This window comes from Artibeus jamaicensis, unplaced genomic scaffold, assembly GCF_021234435.1.
Source record: "Artibeus jamaicensis isolate MK-2021 breed Jamaican fruit bat unplaced genomic scaffold, CSHL_Jam_final contig_540, whole genome shotgun sequence".
Lineage (NCBI taxonomy): Eukaryota > Metazoa > Chordata > Mammalia > Chiroptera > Phyllostomidae > Artibeus > Artibeus jamaicensis.
Window position 1 is genome coordinate 2,575,660 of NW_026521879.1, and position 23,998 is coordinate 2,599,657.

Below are 23,998 nucleotides of genomic sequence, written 5' to 3' on the forward strand. Positions count from 1 at the left end.
ATTAATGGTGCTTTATAAAGCAAAAGTGATTAGAATCCATAACTCACTGTGCATGTGATATAGTGACTAGCGAAGGGGATATGACTCTTGAATTGAGTTGACACCAACCCAATTAATCTAAATACTTACAAATGCCTCTTGTGAAAACATACACAAAATACAAAGGTTATTTTCAAACTCAATTAATATTTACATTAAATAATCAAAACTAAAATTAAAAATTCAAACTATGAGCATTTGACATATTATTATATTACTTTTTATAAAACATATTTCTTACTCAATTTTTTATTAATTTTATTTAGTTATTTTTCAAGTACAGTTTTTTGTCTATTTCTCCCATCCCAGCCTCCCCTGCCCCTTGCTCCCCACCTCCCTCCCATTTCCACCCCTCTTAGTTCTCGTCCCTGTGTCCTTCCTATTTGTTCCTCCAAATCTCTTCCCTTTTTTCCCCCTAACTTCCCTTCCCTCTCCCCTCTGGTCACTGTCCCCTTGTTCTCTATTTAACTTTGGTAGTTCTTATCACTATGCTTACATCAAAACATGTTCTCCAGTTGAAAAAATTATTTAAGGAAAACTACAGGATAACACTGCTTAACAGCATTTTCACTATTCAGCAAAATAACTCAACTGAGAAAAATTAAATATAAAAGAGATTTTGCTAATGCTAACTTCTAAAAGGTCACCCATTTGCTAAATTTTAAAATTTGAACTTATTAATAGATTATTGTCTTTATCTATTGTCTTTCATACTTTGCTTCAAATTTAGTTCCAAATGTATTTTGAATGTTGCTCTTTATCAAAAAAAATGATGTTACAGTTCAGTCCCTGTGTATGAGCAAATCCTCTTTGTTTTGCCCAGAGGCCAGAACACTCAGCTTTGAATCACACTTGTGTTCATAATCATATCACTGGCAAACAAGGCCCATTGGTCATTAGTAAGTTTTTGCTGAATAAAAATTAGTGTACATCAAATTTGTGTAAATTAAATAATGTTTAAGTGTCTAAAATGAGCTTATGTTTAAATAAATCCAGAGACAACACAAAAGTTCCCTCTTAGAATTACCTTTAATTGTACCTGTTCTTCAAGCCGGTTTTTCTTAAAACATCACAGAACTTCTTCCAAGGATAGCATTTAAATTTGATCTAACTTTTGTAAAGATATCATTTAAATTTTATCTAACTATGAATTGATACAACTATGAATGATCAGGTAACCTTCTTTCTTTTATTATTACCATATTTTTCAGACTATAAGACACACTTTTTCCCATCCCCAAATCTGGGAGGAATAACGGTTGTTAATGCTGCTGTTGAGTTTTGTTTACATTTACACTGGTGAAATATTATGTCACTTATGTTATTAAATACTTTACTACATTTTTTGCTTCAAAATTTTTTTCTTATTTTTTTCCTCTAAGACCTAGGTGCATCCGAAAAATATGGTATATCCTAAGAATAAATGACTATTCTCTTCACTTTGTTATTTCAAAATCATGTTTAATTATAGGGCGAACTTCATGTAGCTCTATATTTAGAAGTTATATCTAACATTTTTGGCAGTAATAAGCATAGCAATTCAAGATCTATTCCTATTGAAAGAGTTATAAAGCTAAAGAATTTATAGAATTTCATTTAAGCTTTATAAATCCAAAGGATAAAATAGCTCCCAAAACATATGAAATGTGAGCATCTAACGACACAGCAGTTCTACTTTTAGGCAGAACCCCAACAGGAATGCGTATATATGGTAAATAAAAAGCAAATTATAAAATGCTCAGAGCAGCATGATTTATAATAGCCAAAATCCAGACAAACCTAAATATCTATCAACAGTCAAATGGATAATAATAGCATATTCACATATGAAATATTACACAGCAATGAGAATGAATAAACTACAATTATGGACAACAGCATAAACAACTCTCAAAATCACAACATTAAATGAAAGAAGGCAGCCACAAATGAGAACATGCTGAATAATTCTAACCATAAACTTGAAAACTAGCAAACATGAATACGTTAGAAGCCAGGATAGCACTTATCCTTGGGAGACACAGCTAGTAACGGGGAGCACAAAGAGGGATTTGGGGGTATGTACTCTGTTTCTGGGTGTGAATGATGGTTATATGGTATGTTCACTGTGTGAAAAATCATGGAACTATACATTTATGGTTTGTGCATTTTTCTCAATACATAATTAAAACTAAAGTTTACTAGAGAAGGGAGAGGAGAGGAGAACAAAAAGGGGAAAAATAAGGAAATAAAAATAACAGTATCAACAAAATATACAGCCATCATTTCTTGCTAAATACTAACCTGATGACAAGATGCTGTGTTGCCACCAAGGAGCCCAACTTCTCTTCTTGTTTACAAATGTCCAGAACAACAGGATTAATATTATATTTCTTGCCTAACTGTTCAATTTGATTCTTTAGGTCAGAGCCTATTTCAAGAATAAAGAAGCCCAAATTTTAGTTCTCCTAGTCAGAAAGCAAAACACTTTTAACATCTCCAAACTAAATTTCAAAGTTTAAAAAAAATAGTCATTTAAAATTCACAGGGTAAACATATGAAATTATTTCTCCTTCTTCAGAAATTAGGGCTCCTTTACCTACGGTTATTTCTATATTGCAGTCTCGTGACAGGTATTCCAAAACAGGCTCGGCGACATAACCAGTACCAAGGACCAAGACCTTTTTCTTGGTGGCCATTGACAGCAACTGAACATGTTCTCTATGAAAAAGAATAAAAAGGCAGTTTGGTTAATCATTTAACCAAAAACAATTTAAATAACAGAATCCTACTGTCCACAAGCCAAACTAAAACTTCATGAAAAAAAACCATAAAGCAATGATTTTTCCCACATTATTCATCATAAGAACCTTAACAGAAATTCTCTGCACCAACATTTTTTATTAATTATGTTAGATTCTGTACAGTGGACAACACGAACCCTGACATCTCTGAGGCGGGTATTCACAGACCGCCATAGATTTGACTAGTGAGGTGCAGATGCTGGTCCACTGATTGTCTTACTCACAACTAAGTAACTTGGTCTCACACTTCCTCCTTCCAAGGGACATGATTTGAAATTGTACCAAGGGCTTTACCTCAGAAACTGTATCATTCCTCACAACAATCTGATATAACAGTCTGAGATTATCATTACTCATATTAGACATTGTTTGGTCATTTATATTTTGGATCACTTGAAAACAGTTGAAACCATAACTTTGAAATCACAAATGTCGGGGGTCAAATATAGAAATCTGAGACAAGTAACCAGGCAGGAATTTAATTCTCGACAAGTTTATTCTGTTAAGAATTTACACCTTTCTGACAGAGAACTCTTTGTCTTTCCAGCAGAACTATTACCTCTAAGATAAGGGTGACTAAGTCTTACTCATTTTCATAAACCCATCAATGCTCAGTGTAGTTTGTCTTTAATATAGAAAGTATTCATTAAATGCATTTTGAATCAAATTCCCAGATATCAGTGTAAAACCACAGAAACAGCCTGGTACCAGGGATCTTTTAGACCAGACTATTTCTCAAACTTTAACCTTTTTATTAATCATAAGTAAATAAAAATAACTATAAGTATAAAACACCCCTGTCGTAGCCCTGGCTAGGTGGCTCAGCCGGTAGGAGCATCATCCCCTACACCAAAACATCCTGAGTTCAATTCCTGGTCAGGACACAAACCTAGGTTGCAGGTTCTATTCCTGATCAGGGTGGTTGCAGTAGGCAACCAATCAATGCTTTTCTTTCCCTTTGATATTTCTCTCTCTCTCTTTCCCCTCCTTCCTCTTTCTAAATCAATAATAAAAATATCCTAAGGTGAGGATTTAAAAAATAAATAAAATGTCCCTGTCCCTCTTTACCTCCAACGTTCATATTACTGATGAAGTGAGGTCTCCTTTAACTTTCACCCCATCCCATTCCACCTAGCAAAAAACAAACAAACAAACAAACAAAAACCAAAAAAACAAAAGCAAAAACAAAACGAAACAAAAAAAAACAAAAATAACCCTCACTATACTTTGGCTATAGTACATCCTTCTTAATAACACTTTCTATGGTTATATAATTAAAACATATTATTTTGATATCTAAATATATTGTTCAAAATATATATATATTTTAAAATTACACCTAGATTCTAATATGGTCCATCTCATCAGCACCTACAACCACTCCAGGTTCATCATCACTGTGCTAAGTGACACAGAGAAGGTACAAATAAGGCAGGGTGCCGCCTAACTAACAAGTTTCCTTTCAAAATGCACTCTTTGTATCACTCTCTTGGCACAAGAGTTTAGTAGGGAAGAAGGGCAGAAAATCCTAGTAACTGGAGCCAGGTGGACTTGCTGGTTCATAAACATGGTGTATGAGAGTGAAGATATTTTGTCTAACCGGTCGTGTTAGATACTCCACTGGGATTAGCATAAGAGATCACCAGGTAATGACGTCAAAAGATACAGAGAGCTCTGAAAAACAAATACATGTCATATTTCCCCAATAATGAACTCTCCTAAAAGGTTTAAAGCTAGTTGCTTTAAAAAAAGAAAGAAAGAAAACAACATGTTCTACACTTTTGCTGTCTTCTGCCCAAATATTTCATTGATACATAAAAAGTAACCAACAGCAAACTAATACATATGGAAAAAGCATAACAGTAGTATACTTGATCTCTGCAGATGTCCTCATCTACTTCTTACAGGGACAACAACTGAGAAAGAAGGTTGTTTGCTTGTTGGTTTGTTATTAGTTTTCCTGCTCTGGTTTCTCCTGCGAACTCAGTGCATGGGTCATTTTGTTAGATAGGAACAGACCCCTGGAGTGGATATAAACACAAATCAGGTGTAATCAGCTGAAGTGGACTAAAGCATTCCAAAGAAACGGCAATGTTTTCAAACTTTGAGTAGAAAAATCAATTAAGAAAACCAGGACCTTAGCTTAGTACCTTTCTGTGGGAACTATTCTCTTGTGTAGATTTCCTATGATACTTTTTGACACCATCCTCCTAATAAGAATCTCCAGGGAAAAGTGACCTCTGATCATTTTCTTTCTTCACCTAATCTCTAACCAAGAGCTCACTTTCCTAAATATTACACTAAAGAAAAGAGAGTTCAAAACCTCAACCAAAAACCAGTCTGAAAGCACCATAGAAAGGGTTAGTGTGCTCGTTTTCCTTTGACAAAGTAACAGAGGTGGCAATATGCAAAGTGCTGGAGAGACGCGCCCCAAAGGACAGCCTTTTGGACTTGTTTTGGTTTACACACAAGCCTACAGAGGGTATTAGAAAGCCCAAATAATGCTTCCGTACTGTTCAGGGGGAAATAATTCACACTGGCTCCAGCTAATCACTTACTTTGGATTTCCTGTATTAATAGGCATTTTCAAAATTTACATCTTGTATAAACTTAGTTTCACAAACTCACATTGAAACATTAAAAAAATACTCATCAGATCCAAGATAAGAACAATGCTTACCTGCTCTCTCGGAGTTTCTGGATATATTTAAACTTATCAGGCAATGTACCGTTGGATGTAATCACTGCCTAAATGTATATGACACAAGACATTTCTTTAATATCCACATTTTAGTCCCACAAACATGGGCTCATGACTGATAGAGAAGAGACAGACAGATAAAGATGGGGAGAGAGAAAGGAAAAGGAGAGAGGGGAAGGAGGATTGTAGCAAAAAATACACTTATAGAAAAAAGTAATTTCATAACTTACATCTCGCACCACAGGAGAAAAATTCTGACTTTCAAGAGGTTGTGTTGCATCTGATAATATCTGCAGGGAAAAATAAGATTGGTAAGAGACAAATGACATTGCAAAGAAGACTTCTTGGTGTTTTTACTCATATTAAAATATTAGTCAAAAGAAAAAATAATTTAAACAAAGCAACAAACAACAAATGTTGGAGAGGGTGTGGGGAAAAGGGGTCCTTAGTTCACTGTTGGTGGGATTGCAGACTGGTACAACCATTATGGAAAACAGTATGGAATTTTCTCAGAAAAATAAAAATCGACCTGCCTTTTGACCCAGCAATTCCACTGCTAGGATTATATCCCAAGAATCCTAAAACATCAATTTCAAAGAACCTATGCACCACAATGTTCATAGCAGCACAATTTACAATAGCCAAGAGTTGGAAGCAACCTAGGTGCCCATCAGTAAATGAATGGATCCAAATATTGTGATACATATACACAATGGAATTCTATGCAGCAGAGAGAAAGAGGGAGCTACTACCCTTTGCAACAACATGGATGGAACTGGAAAGCATTATGCTGAGTGAAATAGGCCAGGTGCTGAAAGACAAATACCATATGATCTCACCTTTAACAGGAAGCTAAACAACAAAACAAACAAGCAAAGAGAATAAAAACAAAGACACTGAAATAGAGAACAAGTGGGCAGTGACCAGAGGGGAGAGGGGAGGGAATTTAAGGGGAAAAAAGGGGAGGGATTTTGAGGAACAAGTGTGAAAGACACAGGGATGAGGACTGGGGGGGAGGAAATGGTAGGGAGGTGGGGAGCACGGGGCTGGGGGGGGGCTGGGATGGGAAAAATAGACAAAAAAACTGTACTTGAAAAATAACTAAATAAAAATTTTTTAAAAGACTCCATTACAAAAAAAGAAAAAATAATTTAGAAAAGTTTCTGAAGATCCATAAATAATTGTAAAAGTCTTCTACAAGCTATGAGGTCTGCCCTGAAGAGCAAGCTGTTTCAAAACAAGTTCTAATTTTAAAAGTAAAATTTAATTACAATCATGTAATCAAATTTTGCTTGCTGGAAACATAAAAAAACTTACTCTTCCTCACCAGTTCAATGTGTCATATTGTTCAGGCTGGCAAATATCACCACAAACTTTGTAGCTACAGTGCTCATTCTTAGGGCCTTTATCCCATTCCAAGGGTTTGGGCTATTCTATTATAAGTAGAGAATGGGTCTATAATGGGGATAGAGCAGGGGTCAGAGAATAAATCCCCAAAAACTCCACAGCCAGGGCTTGAGGGGCAGGGGAAGCAGAGTGCCACTTGGGAGATTTTGCACATCTGGCAATTTGGCTAGCTTCATAGGTATGCTAAATATCTGTGCCTGTCTTGCCCAAGGATTAGCATAACCTTAACCCATGATGTAGCCCCCAGGGCTTGCTGTGCCTGTGCAAGTCTTGGAGTCAGTTCATTCTTTGTCATGGGGCCATACCTGCCCAAATTAACAATGGGAACAGAGACCTGGCAGGGGTAAGCCATTGTGGGAGGAGTCAGAAATAGGATTATGGAGGAAGTTCAAGCCAGGATTTAAACTAGGCATGGCAACCATTCATGCTCTTGGCCAAGTGGGTTAAAAGGGCGCAGAAGGACCCCAACTGGCCCACCATGACAAGGTGTCACACAATTTTGGATTAAGAGCTGGAAAAAACAGCAACAAGGTTGATGATGCTGAGGACAGTGGAACCTGTCCAGCCAACCATTGATTAGTGAGAGATGTCGGGGATACTGAACTGCAGTGGGGGAATCCTGAGTGGTGAACTTCTGGTTTTTTTCTCCTGAGAGACAGTACCTCTGACAGGCATGTTCTGAAACTGGCCTGAGATGGCAAAAGGGAGGCAGGAGTGGGAGTGTGTGCTTGTGGGTGTTTTAAAGGGAGTGGGACTTAATGGCACAATTCAAGCATTATTCTAATTCTGTATAACTTTTAAATAAACATTTCTTTTCCTTTTCACTAGACTCTGGCATTGGGAGTCTCAGCAGCATGCAATTGAGCTCACACATCTGTTTCAGAATTGTGTAGGCCTGCATTCTGTTACAGGTTTTCCAGAGAACGAGCCTGCCAATCATACAGTAGGAAATTTCCTGCAGATCAGTATTAGTTCTGAGTGTAGACACACATCAATCAGGGATGACCACCAGCCCAATCATTCACACTCTTATCAGTCATTACCTTGCAAGAATGAGTCAAAGGCAAACAACAAAACTCACATCTCTCATACTAACACCCTAACAACTTCCTCATTTCCCTTTTTTTAAATCAAGGTATCTATTTCTTGAATAGAGTGCCAAGTGGTAAAGGTCATATAAACCAGTATTGTTGCTTCTGATGGTCTGAGCATTAGGGCCAATGACACAATCATTCTCCACCCCTTTATCCATAGGTTAAAATCTAGCCACTCACCCTACCAGAGGCTAGCAGGAGGGTATTTATTTACTGTATTAAAATAAACAAAAAACTACTTTCATTTATCTAAAACACAAGACACCTAGGCTGTCTTTCATTTAAATCACAAATCTGATCATTTCTCCTGTGCCAATTTAAAATAACTCAGTATAATTCCCTTGCCTTCAACATAAAGTCTCGGACTTCCGCCAAGATGGAGGCATAGGTGGATGTGTCGTACCTTCTCACACAACCAAGTTTAGAGACAACTAAATATTAGCAACAGAAAACACAGCCAAAACACGGAAAATTGAACTTTTCGGAAGTCCGTTAACAACAAATTCTTCAGCCTGACCGGTAAGGGGCGAAACCAGCAGCTGGTGAGGGGTTGCACAGGAGGACTCCGTCAGACAGACTCAGGCGCGGAATCCAGACGCGAGGAATCCAGGCTCAGGGTTGGACCTAGTGAGCGAAGGAGCGAGCCACCAGGCGAGCGACCAAGGAGGAGACAGCCGGGAAGCGGTGCTGCGTGTTGACTGTGGTCGCCCATTTGTGCTTGAGCGGACAGGCGAGGGAGTGGGCGTTTGGACCGGGCGAGCGGGTCCCCCGGCAAGCGGGGGGTGGAGAGCACCGCCATTTCCCCGCTCTGACCACGCCCCCACATACAGCGTCACAAACCAGCGACCTGGGAGTCCAAGGCACCGCTTCTCACACTTAAAGGGCCAGAACAGACCAAAAATGTTGCAAGATCTCAAAGCTCCAGAGCCCATAGATCTAAGCGATGAAGAAATAGCAAAACTCTCAGACGCACAGTTTAAAACACTGGTCATCAGGATCCTCACAGAACTGGTTGATTATAGCCACAAATAAGACAAATATATGAAGGCGAAACTAATTGAAATGAATGGAATTGCACAGGACACCAATAGCGATGAAAAGGAAACTGGGACTCAAATCAATGGAGTGGACCAGAAGAAAGCAAATAATGGCCAAACAGAAAAGAGTCAGGAAGCAAGAATTCAAAGAAATGAGGAGAGTCTTAGGAACCTCCAGGACATCTTTAAACGCTCCAACATCCGAATTATAGGGGTACCAGAAGGGGGAAAGGCACAGCCACCAGTGGAAAACTTATTTGAACAAATAATAAAGGAGAATTTCCCCAATCTGGCAAAGGAAATAGACTTCCAGGAAATCCAGGAAGCTCAGAGAGTACCAAAGAAGTTGGACCCAAGAAGGAACACACCAAGGCACATCATCATTACATTAGCCAAAATTAAAATGAAGGAGAGAATCCTAGAAGCAGCAAGAGCTAAGGGGACAGTCACCTACAAAGGAGTCCCCATCAGACTGTCAGCAGATTTCTCAAAAGAGACCTTACAGGCAAGAAGGGGCTGGAAAGAGGTATTCCAAGTCATGAAATCCAAAGACCTACAACCAAGATTGCTCTATCCAGCAAAACTTTCATTTAGAATGGAAGGACAGATAAGGTGCTTCTCAGATAAGATAAAATTTAAGGAGTTCATCATCACCAAGCCCCTATTATATGAAATGTTAAAGAGACTTATCTAAGAAAAAGAAGTTAAAGAAACATGAACAGTGAAAGGACAACAAACTCACAGTTATTAACAACCACACCTAAAATGAAAGCAAACTAAAAGGACAGCTAGATCAGGAGTGGAAACATAGAAATGAAGATCTCAAGGAGGGTTAGCAACAGGGGAGTGGGAGGAGGAGATGGGGGAGAAGGTACAGAAAATAAGTAGCATAGACAGTAGATAGAAAATAGATGGGGGGTGGCAAGAATAGCATGGGAAATATAGAATCTAAAGGACTTGAGACACATGGTCCTAAACTAAAGGGGGGTAATGGGGTAATGGTGGGGATGGGGGGTAGGGTGGAGGGGAATGAAGGGGGGAATAGAACAACTGTAACAGCATAATCAATAAAAAAAAATTAAAAAAAAAAGATAAAGTCTCTAGCTCCTTGGGTGGCCTACAAGTCTCTCTACACACTGGTTCTGTAATTATGATTTAATGCTACCAATCCAGTGGTCAAAATTATGTTTTCTGTAACAAATCCAAGGATATAGTCAATCCTGTACTTCCACCTCTGGCCAAATTCTCGTTCAAGTTGAACAGCCTATTCCAGTGGTAGGGAACACTGACGCTGACAATAAAACTGCAGCTGTGTGGTTAGCACTCACTGAAAGACAATATTGGAACAGAAAGAATGAGCCTGAGCGGGAACTGCACATCACCAGAAAGCCCACAGTTCCCCTTCCCCCATGATTTTCCTATGTAACCTAGCCAAAACGTCTGAAATGTTAAAATGGTTTGCAAGGACAGAAGCCTGCAATCTTCTCAGGTCACCAGCACCTGAATAAACTTCTTTTCTTATTCTCCATATCTGTGTCATGAGTATTGGCTTTCATGGTAGCAGGCAACCAGGTCTGTAGGTCATTTCCTTGGCTTCAGCTCTGCCTCTCAAACTTTGGCTCTCCCTTGAGCCTCATACCCAACATTTTAGATCTATGAACAGCATGGAACTGCTTATCTGTGTCGTGCTTTCATATCCCTCTGGGCTACACCAGGTAGATGCCTCACATTCTGTTCCTCTACCTGAAACTCCCACTCTTGATTCTTCAAGGTACAGCTGAAAAATTGCCACCTTTATGAAATCTTTATTAAAATCTGTCCTCAAGCACACCTTGAAGGTAGAAACTACACTTGGCATGTTGCCAGGTGCCTGCTACATTAAATGGTAAACATTCAATTAAATATATTAGTTAATATATGCAATAATTATTGAAAGTTCAGTGGATTTTTTTCCAAGAAAACTAAAAAAACTGTCAAGAATTCACCCAAAGAAAGGCTCATATAAAAGACAAAAGACCGGACTTCTGGCTAATATGGAGGGGTAGGTAGACACACTGCACCTCTTCACACAACCAAAATAAGGACAATAACAATTCAGAAAAAAAAAAACAACAACCAGAACTGACAGAAAATTGAACTGTATGGAAGTCCGACAACCAAAGAGTTAAAGAAGATGCATTCATCCAGACCAGAAGGAGGGGCAGAGTTGGGCAGCTGGGAAGAGACAAAACAGCAACTGGCAGACCTGGAGTACACACGGTAGCTGCTGGCAGACCCAGCAAGGCTGCAGACTGTGGAGGGGTGGGGCACACAAGGCAGCTAGCTGACCAAGAAGTCCCACAGTCATACACAGATAAACCAGGCAAAACTGGGGAGTGAGACAGATCAAGCAACCCAGGGTCCCAGCCAGGAGAAATAAAACCTCAAATCACTGATTGAAAAAACCTGTGGGGGTTGAGGTGCTGGGAGAAACTCCCAGCCTCACAGGAGGGTTTATTGGAGAGACCCACAGGGTCCTACAACATATATAAACCCACCCACATGGGAATCAGCACCAGAAGGGCCCAATTTGCTTGTAGAAAGCTAGGAAAGTGACTGAAAGCCAGCAGAGAGCAGAGCAAGTGCCATTATTCCCTCTTGGACCCATGCCCCACATATAGCATCACAACCCAGGTATGCAGTAAAATGACAGGAAACTCACAATTATTAACAACCACACCTAAAACGAAAACAAACTAAGCAAACAACTAGACCAAGAACAGAACCATGGAAATGGAGATCACATGGAGGGTTAGCAACAGGGGAGTGGGAGGGGGAGAGAAGGGAAAAAGGTACAGAGAATAAGTAGCATAGATGGTAGGTAGAAAATAGACAGGGGGAAGGTAAGAATAGTATGGGAAATATAGAAGCCAAAGAACTTATAAGTATGACACATGAACATAAACTAAAGGTGGGGAATATGGGTGGGAGGGGGTGTGCAGGGTAGAGGGGACTGAAGGGGAGGAAATGGAAAAACTATAATAGCATAACCAATAAAATATATTAAAAAAAACAGGTATAAGAATTCCATTAAGCCAGATAGTAAAGAGATCTACAAAAATACAAAAGACTAGCACTATATACAATAACAAAATTGGAAAATTTTTTTCATAAGAAAATGTTACTTGCAGTTTATTATGGTTTATTATGGTCATTTTCTAGTTAATAAATACTTTTAAAATTTGTTTTAAAAAAAAGACAAAAGACTGCTCAATTTCCATATTGACTTTTATTTCCCTTGCTGGAATTCACCCGATACAAAAGTGCAACCACAGGAGTTCTGAAGCACATGGCACGCCTTGCCACTTTTACATACAACACCTTTAGGAGCTCACCACTCTTCTCTAAATTAATTTCAAGGTATTTATTCTGGTGTTGAGACCCTTTCCAATATGGAACTAACATACATTTGCTTTATTGGAATCCACAGATTAAATTAACTCCCACCCTCACTCTCCTGTCTCCATCACAGTGTGCCTCTTATTCCCATGCAAACGAACAGATTCTATACATCTATGTAGAACCAGCTCAAATGTCACCTTGTTCATAAAACCTTTCCTCATCTTACCCAAAGGCCAGAGCCTCTCCCTACACAACCTCATTAGCATCTTTCTAATGGATGCCACATTGCAGCTTACTTGCATACTTGTCTCAGCCTCTTCCTGGACATCATGCTTCTATAAGTCAAAAGTTGTGTTTTCATTTTTGCCACCCATGTATTGTCTTGCTCCAATAGACAATAAATATCAACTCCAACAAAAACAAATATTCTTCAGTTGGTATAAAATAATAGTGCATGCCCTGCAATGCTATAGAAGCTATACGGACCTTAGTCAAAAGGAAAATCTAGGGAAAACAGGACAGTGCGTGTATTTTTAAATACAGCTCCCATATAGTCATCAGAAGAGATCGGAGACAACATACTTAATTTTTTTAGTGGTAAGCAGACACATATATCAAGACTACAAAATAGACATTCATCAACCCTGGCTGGTGTAGCTCAGTGGATTGAGCACGGGCCTGCGAACCAGACAATTGCGGTTCAATTCCCAGTCAGGGCACATGCCTGGGTTGCAGACCAGTTCCCTGCAGGCCAGTTCCCAGCAGGGGACGCATGAAAGACAACCATACATTGATGTTTCTCTCCCTCTCTCCTTCCCTTCCCCTCTAAAGATAAATAAATAAAATCTTTAAAAAAAAATAGACATTCATCAACTTTCACTAATGTTCAGTGCTTAAAGATTCTTAAAGATTCTGTAGAGATGAATGCCCCTGAGGCAATCCCACCAAGGTGCTTAGAGGGCTACAGTGAGATTAATATAAACAAAAATGGTATGTCAGTTTGGAGGAATGGGCTTACTCATCAGATATCGAAGCAACACCATATGCCTTGGCGCTAACCAAACATCTCCAACACTTCACCTTCTAACATTCTTCACCTGCCGCACTGCATAAAAGTCTATCAACTATCTATCTACGTAGGCACAAACACATCACATATTTTAATGTACGTTTCCATCTAGCAGTGGTAAATTTGCTCTTTGCAGACCAATCCTTCAAACAGGTAAAACAGGAAAAGCCTGTTTTCAGGTTCACAGGACAGGAAAGACTTGCTGTGCCATCATTCTGGAGAAGGTCACCCAGAGAGGTGAGTCCTCACTCTGAGGGTGTTTATTCCATTAGGCACCATTCCTAGGAGCAGTTGTCCCTGTGGATGCAGTGACTGGGATGCCAAAAAGTTGAGCAGAAAGCAGCAGAGATATGAGAAAATGAGGAGAGTTTGTCAACTAAACAAAAAAATGGAATTTAAGTTCTGCTAAAGGGGACCCTAATAAATGCCAGATTTTCATTTTAGCTACTGAAAGACTAGATTTTAAAATAAATGGTAAACTGAAAACTATCAATTCTCCAAAGGCATAAAGCCCAACTTTGAATCACTCCCATCTCCCACTGAATTGAGGGGCTTTTCTCCTGGCTATTCAATTCCTGCCAAAAACATAGGAAACCTTTTCTGGAAAAAATTGCGACAACATCCAGAACCTTGATTCACCTCTAAAATTTTATATACACAGTATCCAGCATTCAATCAAAAATAAATGGGAGCATTAACTAATAAGAATCGACTGAAAACCAAGACAAGAGTAAAACAGAACACTGACCCAAGAAGTTTAATGGAATTATCAGAAGTGAGTTATGTTGGAAAAATAAAATTTTCCCTGCCAAAGCAAAACTAATCCATAGTTAGAAGCCAAGATAGTAGGCACCTATAGGAAGGGAAGAAGCGATAGTGCTGGGAGAGACACAGGGGAGTCTCTGGGTGTTAACATTGCTCTTTTTCACTTATTCAGCATTCACTGGGCATCTTTGTGATAATTTATTGGGCTGTACACTTATGGGTCACTTATCCATGACACTTAAATATTTTGTAGTATTATATACTGTGAAAATTATATTGTGTTCTTTGATAAAAATTTTGTTTAGGAAATGCCCTTATCCCTATTCAGTTACATAAGCTAGCCCTCAGTCACACCCTCCTGAGAAGTCATTGACCTAGCTTGCATTTCTCCTGACAGCTATGAGGGAAAGTGTACTGCATGAGTGGCAATGTTGATCAAGGATGAATAGGAATGAAAAGCTGTGTTCTAAAGTTCAAAACAAATAAATTTATAATTGAAGGCAAAGTAGCCATACAAAAATACATGTCAAGAAATTTACAGTCAAACCCATCCACAAAGCAAATCAGTATTCACCATTTTCCATAACATGGCCTAATAAGGTAAGAATTGCACAAAAAGACATAATTTTAACATTCAAAACAGTGAATTAAAGCCAAAGGCTCACCAAACTCTGCTGGAGTCAAGTTGATGGAATCAATGTGTTATGACGGGGGGAGTACATATGGGCATTAGGTTCCACCCTTCTTACAGATAATAAACTCTAGGCAAAATACAAACAAAACTGTATACACGAGGGCTTCAGAGAATGAAGAAAGGCAGGCAATTATGGGGAAAGTGTCAAAATTTAGAAGAAATAATTAGCACAGTGGTTGAGTTTCCCATTCTTTTGGCATTGCTCTGAGGATAAGGATGAACCGTGTGGTAGGAGGAGGGAAAAAACATGCAGTAAACTTGATGACTTTCTGATCTAAGGAAACAGGAATGGAACCTAGAGCCACTACAGTCTCTGGAGTGTGAGGGGGAAATGCCAGAAAAGACAGATTTGAGGAAAAAAAGGGAAGTCCAGCTTCTATGTAAGCTCTGTTTCAAGTCTCTGCATGACCCCAGAACTGAGCATGTGCAGGTCAGACTATACCAGGTAAAGATGAAAGAGCTGAACTTTTTTGGTACTACCCCTAACTCAGATGAGACAGACTTTTCACTTTAAGTCTAACCAAGTTCAATGCCTGCTAGATCCTAGAAAGCAATACTATTCAGAGAAATATAATAACCCAGAATCTCCACAACTATCCACATCATCCAAAATCAATTCAAAGATCATTCAATCTTTGAAAAAAAAAAGAAAATAATAACCTGATCCATTCTTAAAAGAAAGTTTGCCCCAAAGTTGATTCAGAATTTTGGAAATGTAAGCAAAGAGTATAAAGTAGCTTTTATAAATATGCTCCAGGTGACAAAAGAAAGTCACTCAAAACAAATTTAAAAATAGAAATTCTCAGCATAAAAAGAGAAAAAAAGGACCAGATGGAAAATTTAGAACTGAATAGAGAATACCTGAAATTTTTAATTCACTCATCATGCTAAAGGAAGTTACTAGGTCTGCAGGAAATGATGCTAGAGAAAAGTGAATGAAGATCATCGAAAATGGTAAACATCTGGGTAAACGTAGTATTATTTTTTTATATACATAACTTTGAGCCACTGAGACATCTACAACACAGAACGTTAGAGCTGGAGGGACCATTAAAATTGTAAATAGCAATCACTTCTTGTACAAGTGAAACATGTGAAACTCAGAGGGTGAGTGTCCTGCTCAAGGCCCTAAAGCAAGTTGACGTCTCCAGTAAAGCCTGACATTTGTCATCTGTTTTACATGCTGCCAATTCCAGGAGAATTACAGGTCCAACACAGCTGCAGCAACCCTTCTCAGTCTTAACTTCATACCTCAATTTCCTTGTCTGTAAAATGGGTTGAATTATGGTACCTACCAGATAGGGCTCTGATGAGTATTTAATAATTAAAATATATTAAGTCATTTAAATACTACCTGGCACATAGTAGATTCAATATAATATTGTGCCAACTATAATAATGCCTGCTGCCCACATTTTCTCAAGCCTGTTACATCTTCCTCCTGACATATTCAAAGGTTCAAAATGAAATAATATGTGAAAGAAAAGAAAATCACATGCAAAGTTTCATCTATTCATGTCCCATAACTACTGTCACACTGCAGTATAAGACCATGGAGGGGAAGAGCAACAGTCACCGACTCAGACCTTGAGACTCACTGCCAGAAGCAGACAACCATCAGCAATATAAATAAACCAGGTTTAGTATGAAGGCTGAAGATAATTACTGGGAAAAAAAAGCTTATCTTTGGCAAATAAATAAAATTTAAAGACCACAGTATTTCCATAGTCAATCACCGATCACAGTAAAAAATATATGACCTCAAGAAAAGCTGTCCTTAACTAAGCATTAGTGACCTAAATCTAATAAAATTTTCTGTATTTATGATTTTTCAAATCCGTTAATCACAGCACACTAAGAATACCTCAGTATGAATTGACCTAGAGTAAAGAAAGAAGTGAAAACAAAGAGAATCTTATCTTTCATGTCATGAACATTCTTACTAAAATACCCATAATGAGAAGCAAATGCAAATTGTAATTAAGCATGGAGACAGTTATACAACCATATTCCCCATGAGAGAAGGAAGCAGAATGTATAAAATAATAGTCATTATTTCATGGAAGGGCTGGCATTTCATTTTACAACAGATTTCTTAATACCCCAAACCAGAACATTGATAAGATTATGCCACAGTTCTGTTTAAAGCCATGGAGTTATTGTGAAGCTCCAGGTTTGCTTACCATTTCTTCAACATAAGGATAGAGCATGTCCCCAAAGTATTCTGTAGCTTCAATCGGAAGCTGTGCCGGCAAATTGTCAATGGAACACATCAGAATCCCAGAACCTTCGACACTAGAAGAAGCAACATGCTTTATTTGGATGTATAAAATGTTACTTGTAGCTCTAACTTTTTTGAATTTCTACTCCATCGTACTTGCTCCTTATCATTTGTAATATTGTAACAAAACAAACAAGAGTTTTCAAACAAAACTTTTCCCATTTTGGGCAACCCATCTCCCATTTTAATATAGAATTTATGAATTTAAGTGTTCAAATTTGCAGTGGGGCCCTGACCAATGTGGCTCAGTGGATTGAGCATTGTCTCACAGAATAAAAGGCTGCAAGTTCGATTCCCAGTCATGGCAAATGCCTGGGTTCCAGGTTTGGCCCCCAGTCTACATGCATGAGAAAAGCAACTGATCAATGTTTCTCTCTTTCATCGATGTTTCTCTCCCTTTTTCTCTCACCATACCTCTCTCTCTAAAAATAAATACAGTCTTTTAAAAAAGAAAATATTTGTATGTGAGTTTTCTCCCAAAATTTTAAATATGTCTCAGCATATCTCTGAAAATTTGCATAGTTTTCATAATGAAGTAAAATATTGAGTATTTTAAAGACTAGTATATAAAATTAGGTAAATGATATATTTTTATGTACCTGCCACCATCAGACCACTTTAGCAAACTCACCTGTCATGAATGATGTGCTGGTCTGCATCATACATGCAGAAGGGATGCTCTATTGTTGTGCACTCAGTCATAAACTCTATAGATCCTCCTGTGTCTGCTGAAATATCACATATTGCTACAAGTCTGAAAATAACACCAATGCTTAGATCAGAGCATGGAACTCTGAAGTCTTTAACAAGGTTAAAAATGAGTAAAAATGAAAGGTGCTTGGAACAGTGTTCAAGGTGGCTGTCTAGGTTCTTAGCTTTTTTTCTCCTACTGAGTTCTGGGAAATCAGAATCTTCCTACTGTGAGTTTCAGGCTTCATGAGGAAGACTAGAGGGAAGAGGAGGAGAGGGAGGGGGAGGAGGAGCAGGAGGAAAAGGAGGATAGAAATAAAAGTGGAAAATTCCTTCTCTAGAAATACCATTGATGACAACCTAAACTTAACCTACTTAACCAACTCCCTCCACCCTGCTTAGTACTACAAAATTTTACACATTATTGCATGGGAGTCTCTAGAGTTATGAATCAATGTCTCAGCCCACCATTTGAAACCCTTAGAGGTTGACCCCAATTTTCCTGCCCAACCTCCAATTACCTCTTGCTTATATAAACCCTGCCCTAGAAACTAGACTGTACCACTTACTGTATCTTAAGCTGGGCTTTGGCAGCTCCATATGTACCAAGCAGCAATACTGCCACTTGCAATTCTCATTCACCTCGCTCCTCCCTCTTGAGGCTTTGCTAAGCCCAGGCTCCCACTTTCTCCTCAAGTCTGGCTGAGAAGAATACTGGTTGCTTTAGCATTCCCTCAGCACTGAGGTGATGCCAGCTACATGCCTGGGGGTAGCAACCATACCTATACTCTTCTCTATCCTTTAGCTCAGCAGAGTGCCAGACAGACAAGATGTCCCATAAATATTTATCAACTAATTAATTAATTGGACATTTAATAATTATTTGAATGTATATCGTTTTCAGGCAATGCCCTAAGTACTTGTGGCCAAAAGAAATAGAGCCTCTCTCCAGAAGAAGATTAAGTTCAAGTGGGAGGGAAAAAATAAGTGATAGTGGGTTTCAGAAAGAGAAACAGACTAGAGAGAATGGAAACAGAGAAGCTGGAAAGGACCTCACTGAGGAGATACCTTCTGAGCTACATATGGAGCCACAGAAGTTAAGGAAGATTTCAAGTGGGAGGGAAGGTTAACTGCCAAATGCTCTCAAAAGGTCAACTAAGATAAACATAGACAAGGCAGAAAGATAAGGCAGACGAGTCCTGATTAACAGTCAAGTTTTGTGATACATGGACCCTTAGTGTGATGCCTGACAGTGGGCCCTGCTGCTAACAACTGCCATCATTACCGAAGGAAAGTCCTTACTTGTGCGGTAGCGCAGGACAACCTTCCACACCAACAGCTGGAGACCTGCCTGGAGCCAGGAGGCTCTGAACATCTTGGCGGGTTAGTAGACGAGGGGTGTTTTGTTCCCAGTAGATCCCATTAATAAGACAAGTTGTATAGGGTGCAATCTGTAAAGCAAGTTCCAAGTTCAACAGCTAGGAAACAGAGTATTTCAATGCAGTGTGCTGAAAGAGCTATCAGTAAATTCCATGAGAAATATTTAGTGTTATTTCAACTTGACTTTGTTTGCCAGGTCAGTGGCCATCTTCTGAGTCAAAGACAAAAAGTAGCCACCCAGTCAGTGTAAAATTCCCCATGATAGAGCAGTATGTGAACATAAATATATTAATATACTTGCTCTCTGATGTGGTGCCCAGCCAAGAAAAAGGCAGGACAGAAAATCAGGTGACCTAGCACTCTTTGCAGCTCAGCAACTGGTACAGCACAATCTAATCAGGCTACCTGGACTTCTCTGGGAAGTTTCCTTACCTGCCAGATGGGGACAATATTGCTTTGAGCCCTTCCTCAAAGCAATACTGGGAAGATTAAATCAGATAACATCAGTATGCTCCATAGACAAATGTGCTACAAACATGCATACATGGCAACTAGGTCACGATAAGCTTAAGGATGCAGCCAATCACCAATACTTCTGTGACTGGGAGGAAAAAGAAAGGATGGAAATTTACTAAATTCAAAATTTTTCAGTTTGAGACTAGTTTCACATTATTTCTTTCTCAGATATCTCAAAAATTTGCAAATTACAGGTAAGAGTCCTTTTCTATAACATACTTTATATACTAAACACCAAATTTCATGCCAGAATCTAAAAATGTTATGTTGTTCAAACATATAAAAAGTATTCAAAATATTCCTTATCACCATACATGCTTGCACTTTTTGTTTTGTTTTTGTCGATTTCTTTTGAGAACTGTTGCATGACCAATGACTTCAGAACACACAAACATATTGTTCTTCTTATGAGATGAGGCCAGTGTGCCTTCCTCACAAGGATTTTCATTGTAAGTAACTATTTTGTACAGTGGGCATGGGCCTGTGCTTAGGCAGCCTCACTGTATCACCCTGGAGCCCTATAATCAATGGTATGCATTTCAAGAGAGCTAGCTGAGGTTATGATTGCAATTCATGGCTACTGAAGGCATAAATCTATGTTGAGATACAACCTCATAGACACTGAATTTTGCCAACAATACAAATTAATCCAGGATAAATACAGAAAACAGTAATCCACAGGAAATGTTTTAGAGCTACCAGGCACATGCAGACCTGAAGTACGAACAAAGACAGTAAAGCAAAGGGCACAGCCACAGAAACCAACAAAACCACACATCAAAGGCCACTCCAAACATCAATAAAAGCCAATAACTCCTTAGACCAAGTCATAATATCCAAGGGACTCCCAACAGTCAATAAATATGGGGAACTGAAAACCAATGTACACATTCAGAATTTCTCTCCTGGAAAGAGACTGGCTATATTGTTTTGTGAACGACCAACTCAAAAGCTGAGTGCAATACTCACATCAGTGTTAAAACGACTTATGTAGCGCTCAGGATATTTGTCGTATTCTACAGGATCATATACACCATCTGTTTTCCTGACAAGATGATGATGGCGACTTAACACTGTTCCGTACACCTTCCTCAGGTCTTGCAGATGAGAAAGAAATCAGTAAAGTGGATGATAAATGATAAAGATTTATGGTGATGAAATTTATGGTGAAAACACAGAAACTATAAAAAATAGTAAAAAAAATACAGTTATCCTCCCCCTCTTACCTCCATTTTGGGAAACTTCTTTTAATTCATGTGGTTCCACATATTCGCAGGGTAGTTCGTTGAAGATTTCTTGGGCTCCCTGTAAATAACACATGAGTAAAACTCTAAAAACAAATAGGAAAAGAGCCAACACAATTTCCTACAAAGATTCTAAATAATTTTTCCCACAGCTATACAGCTCCCTGTGACCAGGACTGTACCATCAAAGTTCAAATGAGGCTCTTGTTCACAGCCTGCAATTTGAACACCATGCATTGGAAAGGGGTTAATTTTTTTTTTACTTAACTTATTCTACATAGCAACAAAAGTATTTAGAAATGAGAGCATAATAAAATATTTCTATTTACTTTCTGCTCCATTCCAGAAGTTATTTCAAGTGGGGAAACTGTATTTCCTACAAAAAATTAGATACTTATTTCACAACATAATACAAATAGTGATGTTCCTTTTGTAAAATATTGTTCCTGAAGAAAGATCTATTTTGCAATTACAAGTTTCTCAGTGGGGAATAGAGGTCACAAATGTGTACTTAAAACCACCCCAGAAAGAAAAAAATATCAGTTCTAGTTTTGAATTAAGCTTCCTAACATCTGTCTTTAAAAAGTATATCCTAGGGGAACTTCCAAATTTTTGAATATCTCAATAATGGAGGTAAAACAGATCACCCTAAGAAGACAGCTTTATACCATTAAAAATGGGTTACTCCTTTAAAAAGGAAAAAAAAACATTAAAAACCTGTCACAGCTTGGAATCAACTAAAAGCAAAAAATGTAAGTTTGGAACATGACTGCTCTTTACTATAGGAAAGGTACATAGGTAAGAAAAACACCCCAAATAGAATGCCCATTCATGGAAAAGCAGGGTTCTGAAATGTCATGAAATGCCCACATCCTTTGAGTTAGTTTCAGAGTTTCAGGCTGCTTTACAGAAACAAGACAGGTGGGATTTACCTTAGATACATTACCAGTCCCTGTGAACACAAATGTTAAGGGCCCTATAGATTTGGGCATCAAACCCAAAGATATTTCATAGCCAGCATCGCGGACAGCTTGCACAGCCTGACTGCTGTTCCTATAGTTATGAGCCATGCCAATGTGCTGAAAGCAAGCACACAATTCAAGTTAGTCTACAACCTGAGACATGTTTCTATTCTCGAAGTGTGATATGTATTTTTTAAAAATAAAATTAAAATCTCACCATAAAAGGTGTGTGATGTCCCAAAGCAAGGAGCCTTAAACCCATTCCGTGCAAAATGTTGATCATCCCTATTGTAGAATCAGACCAATAGAAAGACCATTAGTTAACAGGAGTTGACATTGTTCTCTGTCCATTCTTCAACCTGCCCAAGGCTCTGAAGCAGCAGAGACCACGACTTCTCAGATTTGGAGGCCTCCTCACTGTCATTTTATCCACTTCCTCACCTTTCTGCCATTAAAAGCACTACACCAGCTTCATCCCATGTATTCCTTCCACTTTCAATCCTGCTAAAATGGAATGAGTGTCCTTCTTTTTCTCTAAGGGTAAGCTCTCCACCTTTGCTCCACATCCCATCCCTTCCTGCCTCTCTAACAAATCCACTCTTAAATTATTCCTTTCACTATCCCCCTGTATTGGCTTATTCTTATATTCCACTCCTCCTATACCAAAATAAGAATGAACAAACAAGAATGAAGTCACCATTAACCCCATGACCCCTGTCAGCAAATCAGTGACCTAAATAGCTAAACTTAGCACATACTTTTCAGATCGTGTTTTGTCAGAAGCATTTGGCAACACAGGGCCTTTCTTTGTTGGAACACTTTTCCCCCTGCATCTCTAATTAGAAATTTTTCATCCTACATTTCTGTAGACATCTCCTCGTATGCCCATTCCTTTTATATTAGTGTCCTCTGTACTCTTCTTATACATTAGTCAGCTTCAGGATTCTGTCCCAGGACTTATTCTCATCAATCTCTGCTTTCTTTCTTTACTTATTTAACTTTTTAGCTAAGCTCACCCAGTCCTAAATTTCAAGTATTCTCTGTATACAGATTACCCTAAGTCTGTATCTCTAACACAGATATTTTATTTCAAGATCTAACTGCCCACCTTATGGATTTATCCATTCAAATGCCCTACAAATTAGAGAAAACTCAGCATGCCTTTAGCAAAGACCTCAGCATCCATTCTCTTTTATAGGGGTAGAGCTTGTCTTGTGCAGATTCCTAACAAATTTTCTTTGATCTTTTTTCTGAAGTCAACTTTTAGAGGAATAATTTATACACAATAAACACACCAATTTAAAGTAGATTGATAACTGTTAACAAATGTATAACCATAAGAACACGAATATAATCAAGATACAGAACATTTTCATCACCCCAGTCAATCCTCCCCAACCCTTGGCCCCATACAATTACTGATCTTATTTCTCTCTGTATAAATGAGTTTCTTAGTTACAGTTTTGTATAAATGACATTATAAGTATATACTCTCCTTGTATGTCTGCTTTCACTCATAATATTTTTGAGATTTATACATACTTTGTGTATATGAGTAGTTTGCTTCTTTTTATTGCTGAGTTTTCCATTTTACAGGTATACTACAATTTATTTATCCATTCTGCTGATGGGCATTTGGACTTTTTCTATATTATTATGAATGAAGATATACAAATAAGAATGTACCAAAAAGAATTCATTTCTCTTGATAAATGTTTATATGTGGAATTTATCTTGTACATTGATATTGAAGTTTTTCATTTTTTTCTTCAGTTGGTTTTGTAATTTGTGTCTTTCAAGGATTTGTATATTTTATCAATATTGTCAAATTTATTGGTCCATTCATAATATTCTTTTATCCTTATCCTTTTAATGGCTGTCAGATATACAGGGTGACCTCTCTTGGATTCCTAATATTGGTAAATAATGTCTTCTCTTTTATTAGTCTAACTAGA

The 23,998-nt window shown here is 38.3% G+C and overlaps 1 protein-coding gene across 4 annotated transcripts in view; it reads right to left on the reverse strand.

Moving 5' to 3' along the window:
• AASS (aminoadipate-semialdehyde synthase) overlaps window positions 1-23,998 on the reverse strand; it is a 69,887-nt gene that overhangs the window by 26,830 nt on the left and 19,059 nt on the right. For 2 of the 4 annotated variants that reach the window (XM_053669967.1, XM_053669966.1), the window contains 11 exons: window positions 22,261-22,328; window positions 22,014-22,160; window positions 21,064-21,142; window positions 20,807-20,934; window positions 19,244-19,392; window positions 17,883-18,005; window positions 17,154-17,265; window positions 5,754-5,813; window positions 5,503-5,570; window positions 2,618-2,739; window positions 2,323-2,449 (listed from right to left, as the gene is read on the reverse strand). In XM_053669967.1, coding sequence (XP_053525942.1) covers window positions 2,323-2,449; window positions 2,618-2,739; window positions 5,503-5,570; window positions 5,754-5,813; window positions 17,154-17,265; window positions 17,883-18,005; window positions 19,244-19,392; window positions 20,807-20,934; window positions 21,064-21,142; window positions 22,014-22,160; window positions 22,261-22,328 — 1,183 coding nt within the window. The remainder of the gene's footprint in view (window positions 1-2,322; window positions 2,450-2,617; window positions 2,740-5,502; window positions 5,571-5,753; window positions 5,814-17,153; window positions 17,266-17,882; window positions 18,006-19,243; window positions 19,393-20,806; window positions 20,935-21,063; window positions 21,143-22,013; window positions 22,161-22,260; window positions 22,329-23,998) is intronic. The other 2 variants (XM_053669969.1, XM_053669968.1) reach the window with 2 other exon arrangements.